The following is a 24,117-nucleotide window of genomic DNA, read 5'->3' on the forward strand; positions in this document are numbered from 1 at the left end:
CGTTATTGGTTATTCTCTCCCCTTCTACACTTTGTTGTGTTGTTGGTATATATGTACATATTTGATACAAATCCATTGTAATTGTGTCTAATGGGAACTGCCAGAATGTCTGGCGTGGCTGGTTTGACTTGGCGGGATACCCTTCGAGTTGAAAAGACAAACACAAGTTGTACAGATACATTTCGGTATCGACAATATAAAATTAAAAAAAAATCTATATACTGATCTACATGCATACATATATAGATACGTATGTATATTCACTTCTCAGACACTTTGAAATAAATACTTTGTTCGTAGAATTCTTAGAGTCGCAATATTCCTGAGTGAAAAAGGCTTGCCTTAAAGATTTACATACGTATTTATACCTAAATGCAACATAAATACTATGTATGTGGCATATATGTACATGCGCTTACATATACATTTCTATACATTTAAAAAATTTCACGGTCTAATAGCATTGGTTTTTGATATTTTTTTTTTTGTTGACCGTGGTGCGCATTTTCTTCCATATTAAAATTTTATATATTTTATAACAATGATAGTTGAAAGCAGGGACAGACAACAAAGGTATGATCGAAACTAAAGGCCCGTCCACATACAACTCTGGCGTTGCTTTGGAAGGAAGGTACAAGGAACACTGGGCACGAATACTTTGGCCACTAGATAAAAATACTAGCGATGAAAAAATAAAAAATAAATAAATAAAAATATATTTGCCTGCAATTGATTAAAAATTAAAATTATTTCACATCATTTTAATTATTTGCAACATATTTATGGATTGTGTTGTTAGCGTTGCCAGATTTTGGCTATGTGGACGACTGCATTTGAATTCATGTATTCATAGTCAGCTGTCGATGCCAACGCAACGCTTAAGTTGTATGTGGACGGGCCTTAAATGTAGTTCTCGGTTTTGTTCCCAAGAATGTTTCAAAGCCCAAACCGAAATGAGAACAAAACTTTTGAGAATTTTAGCACAAAAACGAAAGTGAGAAAAGAACTGTCGAGAACGTTCTCAATGGGATTTATATAAGAACAAAACCCTGTGGAACGTTCCCAAAGCGAGAAAAATGCGAACAATACTTTGAGTAACATTTCTATGAGCACATAATGGAAACAAAAGCCTCTGGAACGTTCTGACAAAGAACAAGAGGGGAACAAAAGTTTAAGAAATTTTCTTTCGAACAACTATTTGGAAAACTAAAACGTTAGAAATGTTCTGACAGAGAACGAAATGAGAACAAATCTTCTCTGAAGTATTGGCAATGAATGGAAGTAGAATAAAATTTTTCTTACAGCGCTGCATTACTTTGAAATGTTTCAACATTAAAATTAATCAAAAAAGAACTGAAAGATAATTATAAAAATTAAATCAATGAAAGGTTTAAGTCATGATTTTTTTTTTTTTGTATATAAAATGAAAAACTGCTCTATAAATGGACAGTTCAACCTAACGATATACGATCTGGAAGTTAAAATGATCCAGCATGTATTTTTGTCTTAACGCCCCTCCTATTCTTAACGTGAAGTTCTCAAACCTGTTCTCGTTTTGTTCTTTAGCGGAACGTTTCCGAGATATTTGTTCTTATTTGATCCTCCTTGAAAACGTTCGCGATACATACTTTCATTCTCATCTTGTTTTCTTTGTACTAAACGTGTATAGAAACCTTTTTAATTACATAAACACATCCATATGTACATATGCACACGTAGGTATGCTCAACCGTGAAATGATAACACATAGCAAATAGATAAAATAATTGATAAAAATGTCTATTACATAATATTTTTGGCAATGACATTCGAAGAAAAATATGAAGAAAGCACTTGAAGTGTGGGCTTTGAGGCTTTTCTAAAGGGATTTTTATTTAAAAAAAGCACTAATAATATAACATCTAAGGAATTTTTTGATGATTTGACGGAAATGTTTATTTTAGGTATTTACAATAATACCTAAATAAGCTAGTGCCTGTTGGCCATGCAGGAAGACATACACCTACTCATATTAAAGTCAACAAGAGCTAACAAATGGGTCGATTATGGATGGCTATGCAACCTCAGTTGGACAACGCCACTGCAATGAAAATGTATAGTATGAATGGCAACTTCAGTTTAGTTCTATAAAGTTGAAGGTAATAAAATTTCGAAGAACCAGCAGCTAAGGCTTGAGTGTAAATAAGCGGAAGAAATAGTTGAAAAAATAAATAAATTATCTCAATCAAAATTTCCGCGGCAACAACAAAAATGCAGTTGCCAATATAGCATGTCACTTGTCAGCTTGCAGTTGCCAGTTGCCATCTGTAATACCATTTCAGCCACTGGCCACTCAACTGAAGTTCGGTTGCCATCCGTAAACAACCCACAAATTTCATATAATAGTTCGTTCTATTTTAAAAAGTAGGGTGCCTGTGAATATTCCAAAAAGTTGTATTTTTTTGAAAAGGGTTGCCAACTGTTAAAAATTTTATTAAAATTAATTTATAAGACAAATAAATTAGATATTACAATATGGGTATCAATAGAAATGGTTGAAAAAAATCCTTAACTACCAACCTACAAGTAGAATGGTTTCCACATTAAAAAAAAAATTAATTCAATTTAATTAGGGCAATACGGTAACTGAAATATGTATAACAATGTGTGTATAAGACAAAGGAAAAATTTTTACTTATTTACCAAGAAATAAGTGAAGATTACAAAAAAAATCGTGAAACTTTGAAGTTAATTTAAGAGTCCACTTATTTGAAAGGAACGTAACTAGAACAGATCCATGTACTTGAAATAAAATAACAAATACGAAGTTGTAAATTTTTCGCTTGACATAAATATTATTTTAATTGTGGTAGTATTAAAAAATCAGTCTGTATGGCAGGTGCCACGGGTCCTTTTCCATGAACCCACATCTTTCTCAATGAGTATGGGATTGATTTCATAAATCTCCATACCAAGATCCAGTACTCTACCACAAATACTTCCAGAGGTATGCAGTATGAAAAATTCCGTTTGTATGGGAGGTGCCACGCAGCTTTGTCTAATCGGGATAAAAGCTATCCTATATTTTAGGCTGGGCTAAATGACACCAGTATGGGAAATTTCATTAAGTTCGGTTGAGCAGTTAAAGCGTGAAAGCGTAACAAACAAATTCTCAAACACAAAATATTACACCAGGGCTTATGAATTTTTTTGCCCTCGATTGGTTGTGCTCAGCGAAAAACCAATATTAAGTAAAAAATTATGCACTGATCACGCGTTTGCTCAAGAAGATTTTTCAGCAGTAATAAGTAGCACATTGTCCTTTAACCTAGGATTCTTCTTTTGAAGAATTGAAGAAGTTTATTTTATACCCATAAATGTAAAATAAGCACCGCTCAACGACTACCACAAGAAAAAACACGTTCTTTTATAAAATACTTTTTTAATTTTTTTTTTTTAAATACCACTTTTTTTGAACACAGCTATATCCCTGGGTGTTGTCTTTTTACATTTACAGTCGGATCTTAAAATAAGATACATCGACGTTCAGGCCTCGAGGAAAATTTTTCGACCCTAGGTTCATGGACTCCAAGTACCTGTATTATATATTTAAAAAAAAAATCCAAATGGCCTTGCAAAAATACTTTAGACTCAGGGATGTGCAGCAAACTTGTTTATGGTTTGGTCTAATGTTCACTCATATTTATTTCATATTATGTATTCGAAATTTCTCCACTTACCATTCATTAGTTTTTCGTCAACTTTGGGGACATCAGCAACAGTGTCTGCAGCCATCACCAATTTACCTGAAAAGAAAAATTATGAAAAAAATAAATAAATTAACAATTTTAAATCATTTTGACTACTTTAATAAGACTAAAAAGCTGATAATACACTGACAAAAATTACTACAATAAGCGGATTAAACAACAAAAATTATGCGAAAGCGTATTAAAAAAAAAAAACGTTAAGATTACAGATATGAGTAGATATGTATGATTTTGTAGGTATGTTAACTCATGAATATGTAGTATATATGTATATAATAACCAAGTATATATAATTAGGCTGGCGTCAAATCGTCATTATTTCGTAATAAAAAATGTCGCTACAACCGCCGCCAATATGAATATTTAAAAAAGCTTAACATATTTATTAATACTAAAAATTTTGGTGGTCTATTTGTATCTGCATGCTTGCCTAGGCATTAGTTTCCATGGAAAACATTGAAAATATATACATACAGATTTTTGTACCTTTTTTAAATCCACTCAGATTGCTTGTGATATTGAGTCGACATGTAAGCGGAGTTCATAGAGCGACTTTTAAACTATTTCCATAATTGAAAAATGTGACGACTTTTAAGACTTTACAACGCTTACGACGTCTTGTGAATCCCCTAATTGTGTAAGCGGTAATCTATTATTATTTTTAGATCGAAAGTGCTCACAATGAGGCTTGCGTCAATATGTCTTTTTGATAATCTTTATACTCAAAAAGCACGTGGAGACTCCAACATTCTCGAATACACGTGTTATTTTTTCTAAACTTTCCAAGTAGTGAGGAAGCTTCTTCACATGGCACTTAATGAAGAAAAATATTCAGGAATCTAGTTGGTTGAATGACTCTAACAGCGGATGGTGTCAAGATGGTGTGGCTTAATAAAAACGACGCTAAGACACAAACGACACAAATTCGAATCCATAATATCATCTCCGAGGTCGTTTGAGGGTCAAATAGGACAAAAAACGTATTCAATAAAAAAAATGTTTTTGTTATCGCTGAAGCCGAATATGGGGGTCCCTTGATTCCTCAAGGTGAATTCAGGTGAATTTTATTAAATTTACAGGTTTATTCAATCAATTTCTCCCTACTTGACCTTGAAATGACCACGAACCTGACGTGATGGAGGCTAACGGTCCTCAGATTCGAATTTAGCTTGTCGAATAACATAGGGATATATAGGCTTGGTTTATTTTGTTTACACTTTTTCTTGCTTTATAAACCTCTGCAATTAAAGAAACAAATTAAGGATTAGAATATTCAAGACGAACTAGGAAGTGAACTTTCATCTAGCGATCTCCAAGGACAAACAATTCATAGGCAATTAGCTTCCGCATATTCTTACATTTCGTCATTGGCTCGTAAATATCATACTCACGTAACATTAGAATGTTGATTGAAGTAAAAAAAAAATATTAATAATCAAAATGAATTTGCCTGTAAGTGAATAAATTAAAAGGTCGCCATACATATCCAGACACTGTTCAACACTTACAAAACAATTGCTTGTAATTTGAGATGAATTGAAACCCTGTAGGGAATTGGAATCGAATATCTTGAAAATTAAGCTTCAAATGAAATGTATCTTATTACATTAAACGAGCAGTTCTTATATATATATATATATATATATATATATATATCCCCATAGGGTTCTCGGAAACGGCTCTAACGATTTTTATGAAATATTGTACACAGATAATGTTTTGGACTTTAAGGTCCAATATCTCCGAAAAGAGTCGTATAAGGTTGTCACCTATTCGAAATTAGTTACAAATTAATTAAAACATCATAATATGGGTATCAAATGGAAGGTATTTTAAAGATCCCTAATTCAAAAATATTTTTAATAAGGTTGCCACCTATTTTGAATCGCATATATATTTAATTTTTTGTTTAGAAAATAAGGTAAAATATTACTTTTTATGGGTACCAAGAGAAGGTTCTCAGATGAACGCATGCCCGACGACTGGAATTTAAGTCAGATGAACGCATGCCCGACGACTGGAATTTAAGTGTGCTCTGCCCAATCCACAAGAAAGGCGACCCCGCCATACGCGCCAACTACCGCGGAATTAGCCTTCTAAGCATAGGTTACAAGGTCTTATCGAGCGTATTGTGCGAAAGACTGAAGCCCACCGTCAACGAGCTGATTGGACCTTATCAGTGTGGCTTTAGGCCTGGAAAATCCACCATAGATCAGGTATTCACAATACGCCAAATCTTGGAAAAGACCCGCGAGAATAGGATCGACACACACCATCTATTTGTCGATTTCAAAGCCGCTTTCGACAGCACGAAGAGAAGTTGCCTTTATGCCGCGATGTCTGAATTTGGTATCCCCGCGAAACTAATACGGCTGTGTAAAATGACGTTGAGCAATACCACCAGCTCCGTCAGAATAGGGAAGGACCTCTCCGAGCCGTTTGATACCAAACGAGGTTTCAGACAAGGGGACTCCCTTTCGTGTGATTTCTTTAATCTTATGTTGGAGAAGATAATAAGAGCCGCAGAACTGAACCGCTCAGGCACAATACTTTATAAGAGCGTACAATTGCTGGCGTATGCCGACGACATCGATATTATCGGTAAAAACAAGGGCTACGTCTGTTCTGCCTTCTCGGGATTGGATAGAGAAGCAAAGCGAATGGGTCTGGTGGTGAACGAGGACAAAACGAAGTATCTCCTGTCAGCACACAAACAGTCAGAGCATACGCGTCTTGGCACCCACGTCACTGTTGACAGTTACAAGTTTGAAAAAGTAGACGACTTCGTTTATTTGGGAACCAGCATTAACACCAATAATAATTTCAGCCTTGAAATCCAACGGAGAATCACTCTTGCCAACAAGTGCTACTTTGGGCTGAGTAGGCAATTGAGAAGTAAAGTCCTCTCTCGTCGTACAAAGATCACACTCTATAAGTCACTCATCATGCCTGTGCTGGTGTATGGCGCGGAAGCATGGACAATGAAAGCATCTGATGAGGCGGCTCTTGGAGTTTTCGAGAGAAAGATTCTGCGAAAGATTTACGGACCTTTACGCGTTGGTGATGGCGAATATCGCAGACGATTTAACGATGAGCTGTATGAGCTTTACAACGATATAGACATAGTGCAGCGAATTAAAATTCAGCGGCTCCGCTGGCTTGGCCATGTCGTTCGGATGGACAGAAACGCTCCTGCTCTGAAAATATTCAACGCGGGCCGCGATGCTGGGAACAGAGGAAGAGGAAGGCCTCCTCTGCGTTGGAAAGACCAGGTGGAGAAGGACTTGGCTTCACTTGGCATTTTCAATTGGCGTCAGTTAGCACAGAAGAGAAATGACTGGCGTGCTGTTATGGACTCGGCCAAAATCGCTTAGGCGGTTACAGCGCCAAATAAGAAGAAGAAGAAGAAGAGAAGGTTCTTAAACAATGCTTTCCCTATAGACAAAATATTATGTCTTAGGTGTAAGGTTGCCACTTATTTTCGATTCTACACAATTTATCTAAAACATCGCAATATGGATATCAAATGAAAGGTATTGTTGAGAACTTTGGTTAGAAAATATTTTTCATCAGGGTTGCCGCGCTTACTTGTAATAAAAATTTGTATTTTGTTAATCTCAATCAACATTTTTGTTATGTATACATAGTACACATACGCTCACGATATGTACCATTCATTCCAGCGTATTTCGGAATAGGGTTGCCACCTAAATTTTAGAGTAAGGAATTTACATAATAGATATGGAAATCCTATTTTTTTTTGGTTTATTTCCAAAATATTTTTTTAAAGCTATCCAAATCTTGAAAACTTTAAAAAGTATATGCTCTCCGGGCAAAGCTCGGTCAACCTGGTATTTTATGTATAAAGAGACTATGTTGACTTCATGTGTACTGCCCATAATGGACGGCCTTCCTTGGTTGGGTTGGGAGAAGATGCTCTCAGGGCAATGTACTTTGTTGCCCCTGGTGAAAGCTGTCAACCTTCCGGTGCTTAAAGGCGCAAATATAGGTCTATCCGCGGACGCGCAATATCTACATAGGTACAAATCTAGGCAGAAAGTTGACGTGGAAAGATCACAGGAGGCATGAAGGTAAATCGAGCGAATACAGTTTTCAAATCGTGTCGGAGATCGATCAGCACGTATTCTGCTGTAGAATAGTAGCGTAAACCCGCAATGAAAATTACAGGTTCTTTGTTAAAGACACTGCAAAGGAGTGTGAGAATAGGACTAACGGGTGCTATAAGTACAACGTCTGGAAGGGCTTTTAACTCTTCGTTGGGTTCATATAAAACCCTGTCTCTATATCGATGGCACCAAAACTAAAAATGGTACTGGAATAGGCCTGCACCCTTTTGGGCACCGGCAACGAACTGGCTGATGAATTGACAAGCTGCGGTTCTTTGGAGCGTCCAATTAGACGTGAGTAAAATATGGAAACAAGCATAGCAGGAAATGTGAGGCCCATTAGCGAGTTTTTGAATGACGGTCGTTATAAGCGGTGTGGCAATACTGGAACATCCAAAACCACCAAGTTTGCATCGGAAGAAGGCCTGAAAAGGCCAAACAGGGTGCTGGGGAAATTCCTTCTCTGATACAGAAGAGCCATTATGGAGACCTCACCTGGTCACCGTATGTATCATCGAGGATATTACGTATTTCTAGTTTACCGGCCGTACTAAGCTGGTTTATTTTGGATCACTGAAATCTTTTATTTTTTTTTTTTGGGGTATGCCTCATTCGAGATATAAATAAGTTGACTTCGCTCTGGTTTAAGCTCCACCAGGCAGAGGAAAGCGTCGAACTCTTGGCATTGCATTTGGTAATTTTTGTCCTATTTTTAGTGCAAATTGCTTTTAGAAACTAAGGCCAGAGTATAACGATGATTTGTTCTATCAGAAATGTGGCCTTTGTTTGCCTTAGTTTAGAAGATGTACCATTACTTATTACGGTATTATCGATGACATTTTGCATAAAACCTAATGAGAATCTTTAATCTCCCTGAGGCTAAACCCTGGAGCATAAAACTTGTTTTCTACCGGGAACGCAGTTTTATAATATATATTGAAGCTTGTATATGTACGAATCAGCTGAATTCATCATAACTTAGAACAAGGCGATCATTTGATCATTATTACAAAATAATTTATCGATAAATTAGGGTGGTCCAAAAAATTTGAAAAAAGCTAAGTCTGAATTTTAATGCTCCCACCCCCTAGGTTTGCTCTATATCGAAAAAATATACCCCTGTTTTTTATTTTGAAATCGCAAAATATTTAGAGGTCGCTCAAAGCGCTCAAAGATTTTCATGTATTTTATATGGCGGAAATTTTTATTTTATTTTTGTAGAAATGGCATACGATTCTTGAAAATCAATATTTTTCGATCGGAAGACTCGGTTTCTATTCAGGAGACTTCCAACAATAATACTCAATTATTTATTTAATCATTTTTTAATAGTAGTTATTTTTTTTTTTGGTAGTCCCCCGAAAACCCCAATAAATGCAATCGGGGACCCACAAAAAGTCGCTAGTATTAAAAAATGGTAGTATACACAATAGGTTTTCGCTGGGAAGAGAAACAGAGTTTTCCGATTGAAAAATAGTGGTGTTTAAGACTTCTCTACCATTTCTACCAAAGTTTTTCCCCCACATAAAATACGTGGAAACCTTTGAGCGATTTCACAATAAATAAACAGGGGTATTTTTTTTTTGGTATAAAACCTTTCTAGGGGGTGAGAGCAATAAAATTCCGACTTTACTTTTTTTTTTGACCAACCTAATGTAGACGCACATGCTTGTAATTTTACTGAAATGCTGTTGCAAATTAATAAACAACAAATCAAATTGTTTCAAGTGCTTTCTCATCAATGCAGGCGACGCGACTAACACTCCAAAGAAAAGTGTTTGTAAAAATCAAACAAAAATCGACGATCGTGTGATGATCACAGTGGAGTGTTTTAGAACAGCAAAAGCTTGTTTGGGCTTATAAATAAACTTGTGAGCGTTTGCAGTTATTTTTTAAAGGCTTAATTTTCTTTCTTTCTTTTTTTTGCTTTTTTTAAATTTTTTTTTTACATTTAAGTGCTATGTTGTATGTGTGTGGCGCCTTGCTCGTAACTATATTTATATGTATATGTATACATAAAAAACACTTGACGCTTTTGTTGGTTGTTGGCTGGCGCCAATCTCATGTCAATTAATAATTAGTTCAGTAATTACGGTTCATTTAATTTACGACAAGACGCCAGGGGAAATTTGATATGCGAACATATCACTTTACTTGACATACTCGTACGAAAGAAACATGCCTTTGCTGGCCTATGTATGTACATTAAAGTGGTCCAAAATAAGTAAAATCGCAATTTTAATGCTCACACCCCCTAGGATTTTTCTATATCGAAAAAAGTATAACCCTATTTTTTAATTTGAAATCAAAAAATATTTAGCGGTCGCTAAAAGCGATCAAAGTTTTCCATGCTTTTTTCTTTTATTTTTGGGGGGAGGAAATAACAACTTTTCGTAGAAATAGTATAGAATTCTTGAAAATCAATATTTTTCGATCGGAAAGCTCTGGTTCTCTTCAGGAGACCTCCAATAACAATACTCAATTGTTTATTTAACCATTTTTTAATATTAAAGATTTTTTATTTATCCCCGATTGCATTTCTGGGGGTTTTGGTGGTCCTATAAAATATATTTACTAGGAAAATATGGTTAAATAAATAATTCCGTGTTATTGTTGGGAATCTCTTGAACAGAAGCAGAGTTTTCCGATCGAAAATTATTGATTTTCAAGAATTCTATACCATTTCTACGAAAAGTGATTTCGTCCCATATAAAATACATGGAAAACCTTGAGCGCTTTAAGCGACGTCTAAATATTTTTTAATTTCTAAATAAAAAATATGGGTTTATTTTTTTATGAGAGAACAATCCTAGGGGGTGAGAGCATAAAAATTTCGATTTTACTTTTACATTTTTGGACCACACTAATGTGCATAAGTATATTCATATATTTAAGAAAACACTTACGTTCATAAATACATATATATGTATACTATATGGTTGTTAACTTGCTTGCAAGTCTCGAAAGCGTTTATCGAAAATTTTGATTGACGAAAGATTGGCAGTCACTCCAGCACTTAAAAACGCCAAGCAAAGTGAGTTGTTTAGTTGTATAAAGCTTGAACTTTTTATATGTAGTACAAGTCAGTGTAAAAACACTTTCTGGTCGTGCGTATACATATACAACTTTTTATGCAGATAGCTTTGATAAATGCCGTACGAAATGAAACAAATGCGAAATTATTCATAAATAAGTAGGCACTCGTAAATGATCCATTATATGTTGATGAAAATGTTTTTAATTTTGAATAGAGTGGATCACTTTTTGCGCTAAAAGCTTTGGCATTGTTTTGCAAGTGCTTCAGGAAGATTATATGTAGATACATTTGAACGACAATGAGACGCATTCGATTCAAATCGATGAGGAATGGAAACTTTCAGCAATTCTTATGCACTTTCTTGCGTATGATGTGAACATACTCCCATAGTCAGGTAGAAATTAAGGCCCTTAGGTCTTTCATGGTAGATACGCTTGAAATGAAATGGCGAGTGTCTGACATGCCTATCAATCTCATCCTTCTATATGAAGCTCATATAACTACGTGAGTTCCAGGTCATAGCGATATTGCTGGAAACTAAAGAACCGATGAACTGACAAGGTCATGCACTCTTTAAGAGTTGTCGTCTGGTAAAGATCTGTACGTTCGCCACATTTAGTCCCCTGTTGGAAAGATGGGCATCCAGTAATATCATCGAGCGCTTAGCCAAAACCTTGTAATCCAAAATGACTAGGTCCTACTGGCCTACAAGTAGATCGAAGGCGGTCCAGACATATGTATGTATGGGTAAAAAGTCATGCGTGTCGAGCTTGTAGGCAAGAAGTGTAGCGAAGTCAGCGCGGTAGGCAAGTGCGCACGGTGAGCGAAATCGAGGGGTTTTTTGACGTTTCGCTTTTATCGAGTTCACTTTTTCGTATTTTTGCTTTGAGTTCGCGATTCGCTCCGCTTTAAAAATAAGGACGAAAGAGTTGACCAAATAAAATTTTACGCCTAAATGTGAAAAATACGCAAGAAACGCCGCAAAGAAAAAGTCATCGTGTAAATGCACGAGGATTTTCGAAGATTTTTTTTTTTTTAAGGGAACGGGCCAAAAACGCAGGGTGAAAAGTCGTCGTGTAAATTGGCTCTTACAAAAATTTCATCAAGAAATATGCGATTCTAAGGAATTATCCATCTATGCCCGAATATGTACATTCATATGTGATAGATAGATATGCTTTATGAAATATACCCAGAAGTATTAGTTTTATATAGTATTTAAAAATACTGCCCTTATTATCTCATTATGCGTACGGAAATTAGCGTGGGCATCCCTGCATGGAACCAATTTACGTAACCCCCTGCTTTCTGCGTATCTTAAACATGTATAATTTTTTTTTAAATTCGGCTCATTCGATTCTCTTTCCGAATCTACACGCTGAGAAATTTTTTATTGAACATAGTTACATTTGAAATTTCCATAACCGTCTAATCATTTTCTTCTAATACTAAATCACTGCCGCCACTTCCGCTATAAACACCAAAATCAAAGGAGGAGTGGAAGTCGTCCAACAACAATTTCGCACTTCATATGTACATCCATCTATACCTACATACAAGCGTATATGTATGTATACAAATTTGCATGCATCGGTTATTAATCGTTTATTCCAGGTAACTATAATTTAAGTTTCCTTTCCTTATACAACTCCTGCGGCTATGCCCACACTCCAACAGTGATGGTGAACTCACTCACACCGCTACTCTGCGCTGCACTCCTCTTATTTCTTCGCAAATCGCCGCCGCGGTCTGTATAAATTGCTGTTGTATGTACTTTGCAATGCTTCTTCACCACACTCCATCAGCCATTCCTTTTTGGGCAAAGTTGTATTTTGACGTTGACCATTGCCGTTTTTGCGCAATTCTTTGACAGCTAAAATATTATTTGTGTCTCATAAATTTCCATTTCACACCTGAGTAGCATTTAATAATGTTTCGTATTAATTTTGTTCACACAGATTTTAGCCAAAATAGCAAAAAAAAAAATAAAAATTTTACAAAAAAATGGCTGGTAAATAAAGGCAACAAAAGGCATGAAGTTGACAGCGGCGAGTGTGACTACAAGATGATTTACATAAAAAGTCGAAGTTCTCCGCCGACCATCCACCACCGACACTGATTACCGCCGCCGCCGCTTCAGACCATCCACTCAAGCAGCTGTAGAGCATTCGAAAAAAGGAAGTACAAAAAAAAAATGATAGACGCTGTCCATTTTTGGCTACGACTACTCTTTCGAACGAGCTTAAGCTTAATGCAGGTAGCTGATTGGTTGCTTCTTGGAAATCATAAAATAGTGTCAGCTGCCTTGTAGCTATAAGCTCCTCTTCCTTTGAATGCGCAACGCAATTATAATTTGGCCGCCATGCTTCCTACTTAATATTTTAAGCGATGTTCACGCGGTGGAATAGAGTTTATAGCCACGAAGTAGCTTTACTTAAGCGACTCCTTTAGGAACTAGTCGCTAATGTAATTTAAAGTAAAATTTATTAAATAGTTTGACACAGCTTATTTACTGATTAACCAAACGAAATAAGTTATGGAAATGGCCTGGGGATATAAGACTATGGCGGAAAAGAAAAACATATATTGCGCATACATATCTCGATAGAGAAGTATCGGGGGCCAAGTACAATAACTTGCTATTACGGTTCAGGAGTTCCGCCTTGTATTCAATCATAAACCTGAATTTGCCCAGTTATTAAAAATTTTAAGGGTTAAAAATTTGTAGACTTGATCGAACACTAACCCTGGGATTCAGTAATTCAGTCTCATCTCAAGTCACTAAATTTGAGATTAGCAATTAGGGACTATTTTTGTGACTTGACACGATTTGGCTATTCAGAAGAAGAGAGTCACAAAAAGTTCACCAAAAATGTGTGGTGAAAGCAAACACGGACAATCAACTGATAGCGTTTATGTATGCCTTTTGCCCGCGCCGCTCAAAAAGTCGCAATGGCCGAGTGGCCAAAGCATTGGGTTGGCAACCGAGAGGGTCCGGGTTCAAATCCTCCTCGGGCGTAGAAGATTTTTTATTTTTTTTAGTATTTTTTTATTAGTCTTATTTTTTTTAACAATCTTTAGATATTAATGTATTAAAAACAAAGAAATAATTTGGTTTATTTCCTAATGAAATTCTTGTTGAACAAATTTTCTCGCTTCATTTTCGCGTTTTTTTTTAATAAAGTGGAAAGAAATAAGCTTTTCTTCCATACTTCTATTTTTGTGACCTGCTCTTAGCCAGCTGCCAAATTAGCTTTTGCGTAGATTTGCCAGCCCTGGCTGTTACTCAGCCATGTGATTGGTGGGTGGTCAAAGAATAATTCCATGTGATTGCTCTATTTTTTTTTAACTTTTTTTTTTTTGATCAAAGCCACAAAAACAAGTCACCTCTCCCCAGTGATTTAAGTTTCCAGTTACAAAGAAAACCACTTACTTATTTTGCTACACAACTTAAAATTACAACACCGAAAGGCAAAAAAAAAAAAATACAACGTTTTGTGTGTGGGTTTGCTTTGCGGTTTCTTCAGTGACTTGATTTCCACATTTAATTAATATAAATTTAAAAAGCGAACATACACAAACCAGCAAAATTTTCTCCCCACACACGGTGTCATCACCACACCACGCATGTGTGTCATCACACAAGTGCGTTGATGAATGAAGTTGGCAAAACCGCAGGCAAATAATACTCGCAACAAAGTAACAAAGTTGTAATTGTTGCCAACGAACGAACGCACCACCCCGAGGACCAGATTGCAAGCGAACAAACGCAGTAGCACCACTGCAACGCTCGCCTACGACTACGACTTGTGCACTTCCAACCACAAACGTGTGCCATAACTCAGACAAAATGGTTAATAATTTGTGCGCTGCCAAGCAGGCCTACACTCATCAATGTTGCCACCTATGTAGAAGACGGCGTTCGTCGATGCTGTACCTACTCCAAAGCGAACCATGTCTCTGGGAGTAGGGGGAGCTGCGCATGCGCGTAGCTGAGTTGGTCACCGGTGCCACAAAACGTATGTAGCTGCAAGGCACGGATGTGCTTGTCATTTCTGACAGATGACTTTTAGTCGCTCCTGACTTACTTTGACTGCCGCGTTTGCAGCTTTCACCTCTATGCAGTGTCTCTTTAGTCATCGGCGCACGCTTCCTACTTTCTGGCGGCTGCGCTGCGCTGATGCTGCGTAAAGTAAATTGTTAAACTGCAAGTTGCAATATTCTTTGTAGCTACTCCCATTAGAGGTTTATTATACAAGCTAGCGCTATGGGTACATCGAAACACCTTAAAGCTGTCATTCAAAGCGTTGGCAATTCAACGCTCTGATTTTTTAACGGCATTTCCACTACCTCTGCTCGCTTTTGATAGCGTTCCCTAACCGGTTCTGTTTGACTGGCTGATGCGCGTCCGTTCATAGCTGGCTGAATGCCTACGCGCTTCCTGCTGCCACATCAGTGTCGGCCTCATCTGCAATTTTCATCTTCATCCATTCTACTGCTGCCGCTTGCTCTGTTGAGACACTCCTACTTCTTCTCCTCCTCTGCGATTTCGTTTAAGTGTTTGGCGGGCGCACGCCACGTTTGTGTGTTGCTTCATTGTTATATAGTATGTAATTAAATGCTGCGGCTATGTGACTACATTTATCTTGCCATTCAGCCAACTAATCTTACCCTGTAGGGAAAACTACTGACTGTGAACTGGAATACGATCAGATTGCTTTTCCTATGTTTTTTCCATACTAGCAACTGTTATTGTCAAAAGATACAAATAAAGATAAAGATAAAGATAAAGATAAAGATAAAGATACAGATACAGATACAGATACAGATACAGATACAGATACAGATACAGATACAGATACAGATACAGATACAGATACAGATACAGATACAGATACAGATACAGATAAAGCTAAAGATAAAGATAAAGATAAAAATAGAGATAAACACAAAAAAAAATAAACATAAACATAAACATACAAATAAAGATGAAGATGAAGATAAAGATCAAGATAAACATAAAGGGAAAGAAAAGATAGATAGGGATAGGAATAGAGACAGAGATGAAGGCAAGGATAAATACATAGATAAAGAATGAGATTGATATTGAGATTAAGAATATTATGCAGAAAAACGTTCAAATAATAGGGCGAAACACCTTAATCTCGTGTAATTATTTTAATTCAAGTTTTTTTATGAGGAAAAAGTTTTAATTACAAGCTTTTATTAAGTTTCACTTGTGTGTAATCAAATCTTGCAATTCATTTTTAATTAACTCTGCGAGGAGCTGGACACGTGAAATTTCCAACTCAACTTCAACTTGCTCAGAACCCGATGGAAATGCAATATGAAAGATGAACTTATCCGATAGGTGGCGCAGGTGTCGATATATTTGAAAAGTACGATATGGCTCATATTTAGAACGTATACCACTCACATCGAAAGGAGTAAACTCTACAAAAAAATTCGACCGAGAAGTGGCGCGGGTGTCGATAAATTTGGAAAATCTTTATTTATGGTCCGATGTTTCACACTTAGAACAAATTTTTTTGTAAATGGAAAGAAATAACTTCACAAAAAATTTCGCCCTTAGGTCGTGCAAATGTGAAAATTCGAAGACAGATGGCGCTACCCCACTTCTGTTAACAAACGCTCTTCGAAATTTCGCTTCTACCAATTAATGAACTAGTCACTTTCAACCAGTCGATCGAACATTATGCTACTGGCCTTTCACTACAAGTTTACCACATACACTCACACATACGTACATATATAGCTAGGAACGAGCTTTGGGAGTTAGCCGCTACATAGCTCTAGATACTCGCACTCGTGCGATCGTTTATCGCTTAATAAATAGTGTCACGCGGATTCGATTATTTATTAATGTGTTTATAAACTAATATAGATGCTTTTGTGCCAACTAGGGCTACTGATGATGAGATTCCTGAAACCGGATTTCGCGGCTACTCAGAACACGGTTGGCAGCCCTGTCGTCGGGGAAGCTGCGCTAGTCTTTAAGAGAAAGAGATCAAAAGCATGCAATCCGAAGGGGTACAGCCTGATTAGAAAAGAGTGAACATTTCATTGGTCTTATACTCAACGCCAGAGCTCCAGCTAGCAATAAACCGGAAACGAAAATTTCAATGGACAAATGCATGATTCAGTAATACAAGGTTAGATAATTATTGACAGCTGCGGTTTGACACTCCCTTACAAAAGGTTGCATTTACGAAGGACGGAGAAAGGAGAAGAAGGAAATCTCTTGGTGCGAAAATGGTACTAGAATAGTACGCAGAGTAGGCAATTAGTAGTGAAATTCCTTTTGTAAATTCTAATGTATTTGCAGGAAATCTGGCATTTTAAACGAAATGTTGAGCGTAATATTGATATATCTACGTGAATTACGTAATTTATGTGCTATTTAGCTGTATAAAAATTGCAAAATGACTCAAAATTAAAATAAGACTACTATGAGATTGATGTAAACATCCAATTTAAAAACAGTTTATGTTTTCATCAGTTAATATGCTTCATATGCATATACAAATAAACATATTGCACAAAAGCTTGTACTTTATTTCACACCAAAGCTACATTGTTTCCATGTAAATTTGCAAAGAAGCAACACGGTGCCACTGCTAAGGGAGCGGTGCGAGAGAGACAACTGTCAGTTTATCGAACCTTGTATTATTGAATCATGGGACAAATGATGCTGATGTTTGAGTCTACGCCCGACTGGGGGTTGTTCAAGTCCCGGTAGCGTCATTGCGTCCGCCAGCTAGCTTACAGACTAGTCGGAATAGGTCTGGAAAACCCTCTCCTGGGCAGATCAATGGACCTGTGTGACGGCCAAATGAATTTGTTAACCAGAAGTAGTCCAGACAATAAGTTTTCAACTCCAATGGGCTTATGCTATGCGACAGAATAAATCTTAAATAGGGTTTGAAGGGCGTATTTAAAGTTATATTTTTAGAGAAGCAAGCGGCAATACAGGCTCAGGTTAAAGTATGGCAACAGCAGATTAAAATTTTTAAATTCCGAAATTCCGGCTTTTCGCTAAGTAGTCTGCAATGGAGTGCTTTAAGGCCAACAGGCCGACAATAATAAATAAACGCTGCAACTAATAAATAACACATCTTACTTGCTACTCCTCCCAAGCAAGCGGAGTCTTACAACAAACGGGTCTCAAATCCAGTTCAGGTCTAACCCACTCATTTTTATTTATTATCTCAGTTCTTTTTCAATTAACGTCTTTTAAGTTGTTTACCTTGTCATACTTTATTTATTTTTTTCTCCAAACATTCTTCTTCGTTTTTCTTATTTTTTCAATTTAATTTTTTTTTGTTTCACACTCTTTTTTATGAAAATTAATGAGCAACTAATTTGTTAATAATTTTCTTTACGCTCGCAATTCAGCACAAGTCAACCACCAAACCACTTTATTAGCTATCAGCTTTCCATGCATGCACACAAACATACATACATATGTATCTACATATTCACAACTAGTTGGAAAAATTACCGGCTAATTGGAAAATTGTGGCGGCGATAAGGAAAACAGCAAGCAAAATTGACAAGCAAATATTTTGCTTGCATGTTTGTTGTTGGCAATAAAAAGGGGGAAAAAAATTAGTTGTTACTCTATCTCCATTTGAAAATGAATAATTTACGCTTTTCATGCTTTTAAGTGGCATTTATGACACCAGCGCCTGCCTGGTTGGGTGGACACACAAAGCACAACACATGCGCATGCTTAGAGCCAGGATAGACACAAACAAACATGCGTGTGGAGTGACAAATGTGGGCCACACACACAGCTCCTAGGTGTCGCTTGGCGGATTGCCAAAGTTTATAGAAAATTATTTTTTGTGCTGGGAATGGCTGCAGTAATGGCGTACTAAATAAAAAAAAAATAAAAAAATTGCTTATTTTATATTTTTACGAGGTTTTTCATCAACAATATTGTTGTAGGTAAAGTTAGCTTGTTCGAAATCTAATTCGAATTTGAAATGTTGCAAAAAAAAAATTTAGCAAAATTATTTTTTTTCTTTAGAAAAATTTTTGATATGCAGTTTTATGGCTCGTTACGAGTGCAAGTTTTTAACAATTTTTAATTTGCTGACGATGTTATGTATTTTCTTTCACATACGCCTTAAATTTGTGCTTGAAATTTTAACAAAAGAAAATTGTTAGAAATCAACACAATTTCTTAACGACTTGAAACTTGAGCTAAAATCTAATAGGCCAATTTTATTTTATTTTATTATATCTAAAATTTTATAAACATTTAATTTTTGTGGAAATTTATTATAACATTTAAAATTTTTTGGCATTTTTTTTCGTTTTAGCACTAAAATATTTTATATGTATACAGAAATAAATACAAATTGAAAAATCGGGGCTCCACAATTCTATTTTAAATCGTATCAAGTAAATGAAAGAAAAAAATAATAATAAAATCGGTAAAAAAATTAAGGCTTTGGACTAACGTACAAATGGACAAATGTGGAAAAATATAAGTGGTCATAATTTGTTGAAACTTTACACCTACAAGGATTACTTTACGGTGATTCTAAAGTTTAAATCAGTTTTTGTGCCGGTTACCGATTTCGAAAAACCCGGGTTTTTAGTACCGGTTACCAATTTTGAAAAAAGTGTAAACTATGCGGTACAAGTGTTTCTAAACTGATATGGATACATTAGAGTCTTCGATTATTCACCTTTTTCCAAAACCGGGTTTCGAGTTATTCGAAAAAATACAATAAGAAAACCGGTTGCTGATTTTGAAATGAATAAAACATAGGCAAACCGGTATTATTTTACATAGTTTTTACAGTTTTTAAGTTAGAAAAGCAAAATAAGTACAAAGTGGTTTTAGATCAAAATTATAACGATTAAAAATCAGTGAAAAATTCACATTTGGTCTTATTTAAAATGTTTTTTTTAATACCTTATCGCAAATTTACAACAACAAACTTTTTATTAAGAATTTTTAGAAAAAAATTAAATATGAAGTTTTATAGGCAATTTTCAAGTGGCCAAGAAATCGCGTTGATAATTTTTATTCCTTGCGGTGTCACACAAAAAAAGTTTTCAAAAATCAACGCAAATTCTTTTTCTTAAAAATTCTTAGTAAAAAGTTTGTTTTTGTTTTAAAATTTTGTTGGATTTTTCTAATTTTTTTTTTAAGTTTGAAATTCGGACTTATTTACCAACCGCAAAAAAGTTATCAAAAATCAATGCGAATTCTTTTTCAAAAAATTCTTAGTTTTTACTTTTTAGTCTTTTTTTAAATTTTGTTATTTTTCTAATTTTTTTAAAAAGTTTGAAATTTGGACTTATATGCTTTTTGGTAGATAGTGCGCTGTATTTTTATAAAAAAATTATAATAATAATTAAACAGACAAAAGACAAGTCATTTTTAAGCAAAAAAAAAACCGACTTTAATTCTCATTAACAAATTTAAGATTATCCTTAATTTCATCATGATCCGGTGATCAGTTTTAAACCAAATTAATATAGGACCACCTGTGCGGAAAACACTTTATAGTAATCGGTTAACGTGGTCCAAACTTATGCGGTAACATACATACAAAAAAAAATATGCATATATGTATATATACCAAAACGGACGGGGTTCACACTTCACGTGTTTGATTTGTTTCAAATTTTTATGGTTGATACATAAAAGTAAATATGAAATTTGAGCTTGATTAATACATTTTTAAAAACTTTACAGCACAAAAACAAAAACAAATCGATTAAATAGTTGTCCAAATATCTCGAGCACGGGGGCGAGGTAAAAATTAAAAAAAAAAAAAATCACACATACACACATCAAAATTATGTATAAAAAGAAATATTCTTAAAACTTTTTTCTTCAAAAATTTTTCACATACAAATTTTTTGATAAAAAAAAATTAGTTTTTGAAAATATGCCATCTCAAAAAAATTGAAAAAAATCACAATGGTAGCTCTGAGTATTGCGCAATATTTAAGTATAGTATTATTGGGTGCACTCTACAATAATTTGAGTTTGATTTTTTTTTTTACAACGAAGTTGAGTAAAATTAGAACATTGCAAATTTACAATTTTTTTTATTTTTTTTTGAGTATGCAGTTTTGTAGTCCGTTAAATTTTTGTATAGTAAAGTGCAATTCTTAAGCGATTGTAAAAATATATTAAAAATCAACACAATTTTGCAGTAGCTTAAAACTTGCAATTTATTATTTAAAAAATTCTTAAATTCATTTTACTCAACTTCGGTTTAAAAAAAAATCATAGCTCAAATTATTGTAGAGTGCACCCTACGATACTACACTTAAATATTGCGCAATACTCAGAGCTACCACTGTGATTTTTTTAAATTTTTTTTTTTTTGAGGTGGCATATTTTCAAAAACTATTTTATTTTTAAAAAAAAAATTGAAATAAAAAATTTTTAAAAAAAAAAAAATTGTTATTATTTTTTAATAGAGAATCTTGAAGTGTGTAAGTGTTATTTTTTTTAATTTTTTTCACCCCTGTTCTCAAGATATTTGAAAAATATTAAATCGATTTGTTTTTGTTTTTGCCTGTACGAATAAAAGTAAGTAGTTGCTTTTTCTTAAAATTTCAGACCTTTTACTCGATTTGTTCAAACAGAATTGAAGTAAAAGGTATGAATTTTTAAGCAAAAGCAATTACTTATTTTTATTCCTACGGCCCTTTGTGCCGTAAAGTTTTTAAAAATGTTTTAATCAAGCTCAAATTTCATATTTATTTATTAGTTATGTTTATGCATCAACCCTAAAAATTTGAAAAAAAAATCAAACATATGAAGTGTGAACCCCGTCTGTTTTGGTACGAAACGCCCCACTTATACATACATATGTATGTATATTCCGAATAGATAACCTTTCTCCTTTTTATGGAGTCGGTTAAAAAATAGCCGAAACTGGTCAAAATATTGTGTCCCTATTATTTTTCACATGACTTTTTGTACATACATACATGCATTCTTATGTACATATGTATGATTATATGTAGATATTTTCTTTCAGTATAAGCAATTTACTACTCTAAAAATATCCAAAGAAAGATTTGAACTTTTCTGCGAGGTGGTACTCATAATAAAATGTTCTAAAGATTTTCGGCTGCTTAGTTGCATTACAGAAGATTAATAAAACAACCTAAATAAAAGTATGTACTATATTAATTTTAAAAACCAAAAAAAAAAAATTTAAAAAAAAAACTATTCCCGCCCGAGCAGGGACTTGAACCCTGGACCCTTGGATTAAAAGTCCAATGCTCTACCGACTGAGCTACCCGGGCACATGTCAGCTTGTCGTCAAATGCGGCATATCAGCACAAGCAAGGCAACACAACACAGCCAACGAAACGAGTTTGTTTGCTCATACGACTGCTAGCTCAGCTCGTTCAATTACTCGTTGCATTTGGTAGCGAAATAAGTATGTTAGCTTGTATGTACGTACATATATGTATGTCATTTGAAATCACGAAAGCAAAGCTGTGCGAACGCTAGATATTTTTTACTCTTCTTCCCTTTTACTGATTTGTTTATTTAAACAAAATATGAAAATATGTACGTGTACATATATGTATGTATGTGCAAGAAAGATAAATGCCAAATAAGTAGTTATTTGAAACTGAAAGCTATTAAAAAAAAACTGCAATAAACTAATTCTGGTATTAAAAACAATGAAAATAATTAAAAAAAAATTAACTCCACTTTTTATGGGACAGGTTCCACCGAGATTTGAACTCGGGTCGCAGGATTCAGAGTCCTGAGTGCTAACCACTACACCATGGAACCGTTGACCGCCTCGCGCGCCAAGAGTGATGCCACGATGATGTGATAAGTACTTGAGTGAGGTGCAGCCAAAACAGGCAAGATACATATGTACATATGTATGTATGTACATATGTTATTTAGCTTATGTACCATAGCTGCGTTGCCTAACTCGCAAGAAGTTGCAGTTTACAGGAATTTACCAGAAAGCCTTCCCGTACTCGGTGCTCTAACTTCTTTTGCTTTTTGACAGTTTTACAGGTTTTAACCCAGAAATGTTGGGGAACGCAGCTTATGTTTGCTTGTACCAACCTGTCTGATTAGCAGTGTACATATCTATTAGAGCGGTCCAAAAACAATAAAGTCAGAATTTTAATGCCGCCACCTCAGAGGATTGTTATGAATCGAAAAAAATATACCCCTATTTTTTATTTTGAAATCAAAAAATATTTAGAGGTCGCTCAAAGCGCTCAAAGTTTTCCATGTATTTTTATATGCGGAAAAAACAACTTTTCGTAGAAATGGTATCAAATTCTTGAAAATCAATATTTTTCGATTGGAAAACTGTGGTTCTCTTCAGAAGACTTCCAGCATTAATATCCAATTGTTTATTTAACCATTTTTTAATATTAACGACTTTTTATTGGTCCCCCATAGCATTTTCTGGGGGTTTTGGAGGAGCTATAAAATATAGTTACCACGCAAAAATGGTTAAAGAAACAATTGGGTATTATTACTAGGAATCTCCTGAAGATAAGCAAAGTTTTCCGATCGAAAAATATTGGTTATCAGGAATTCCACACTCTTCCTACGAAAAGTTGTTTTTTCTCCATATAAAATACATGCAAAACTTTGAGCGCTTTGAGCACTCCCTAATTTTTTTTCAAACATTTTTTTTTTAAATCCGACCTTATTTTTTCTCATACATTTTTGGACCACTTTAATATCTATATAATAATATATAATACGCGAAGGGATTTTTTGTTCAGGATAAAAGATCTACACCTTTCGCTCGATTTTTAAAAATGGGGTGTCAAATTAAAGTTCTTGGCCTGTAGAAGTGCAAACTGGTCTTATTTTATCTAAAAGAGTTGCCACCTAATGAACAATTAAATTCCAAATATTTAATATTCAATGCCCTCATATCCGTAGATGGCAGATTACAAGGCTTGGACTGCAGATGTGCTATAAGGTTTAACTTTTTTGAAAATAGTTGCCACCCTTTATAAAATTTGAAGTATTTAAAAATATTCAAATTATTTCAAAAAATAAATCAATTCAAAATCTTGATTCGTTTCGGCTATTACAAACAACCGTTATGTGAACAAAATTATAATACCCTTGTGCACATGTGCGCTCGGGTATATAATGTTTTTCTTTTTAAAAAATTAAATTTAAAAATTACAATAAAAA

General features: G+C 34.8%; 1 protein-coding gene and 2 non-coding genes across 3 annotated transcripts in view; all 3 read right to left on the reverse strand.

The window, feature by feature from the left end:
• tkv (serine/threonine receptor kinase thickveins) overlaps nt 1-24,117 on the reverse strand; it is a 282,020-nt gene that overhangs the window by 121,410 nt on the left and 136,493 nt on the right. Inside the window, exon 2 of the mRNA XM_017609066.1 lies at nt 3,720-3,785. Coding sequence (XP_017464555.1) covers nt 3,720-3,785 — 66 coding nt within the window. The remainder of the gene's footprint in view (nt 1-3,719; nt 3,786-24,117) is intronic.
• TRNAK-UUU (transfer RNA lysine (anticodon UUU)) lies at nt 22,154-22,226 on the reverse strand. The gene has a single exon. It is a non-coding gene; the product is annotated as a tRNA-Lys (tRNA).
• Nucleotides 22,657-22,728, reverse strand: TRNAQ-CUG (transfer RNA glutamine (anticodon CUG)). Its single transcript has one exon. It is a non-coding gene; the product is annotated as a tRNA-Gln (tRNA).

This window comes from Rhagoletis zephyria, unplaced genomic scaffold (assembly GCF_001687245.7).
Source record: "Rhagoletis zephyria isolate East Lansing unplaced genomic scaffold, Rhagoletis_zephyria_1.1 Rzeph_scaffold_00186, whole genome shotgun sequence".
NCBI classification, from domain to species: Eukaryota; Metazoa; Arthropoda; class Insecta; order Diptera; family Tephritidae; genus Rhagoletis; species Rhagoletis zephyria.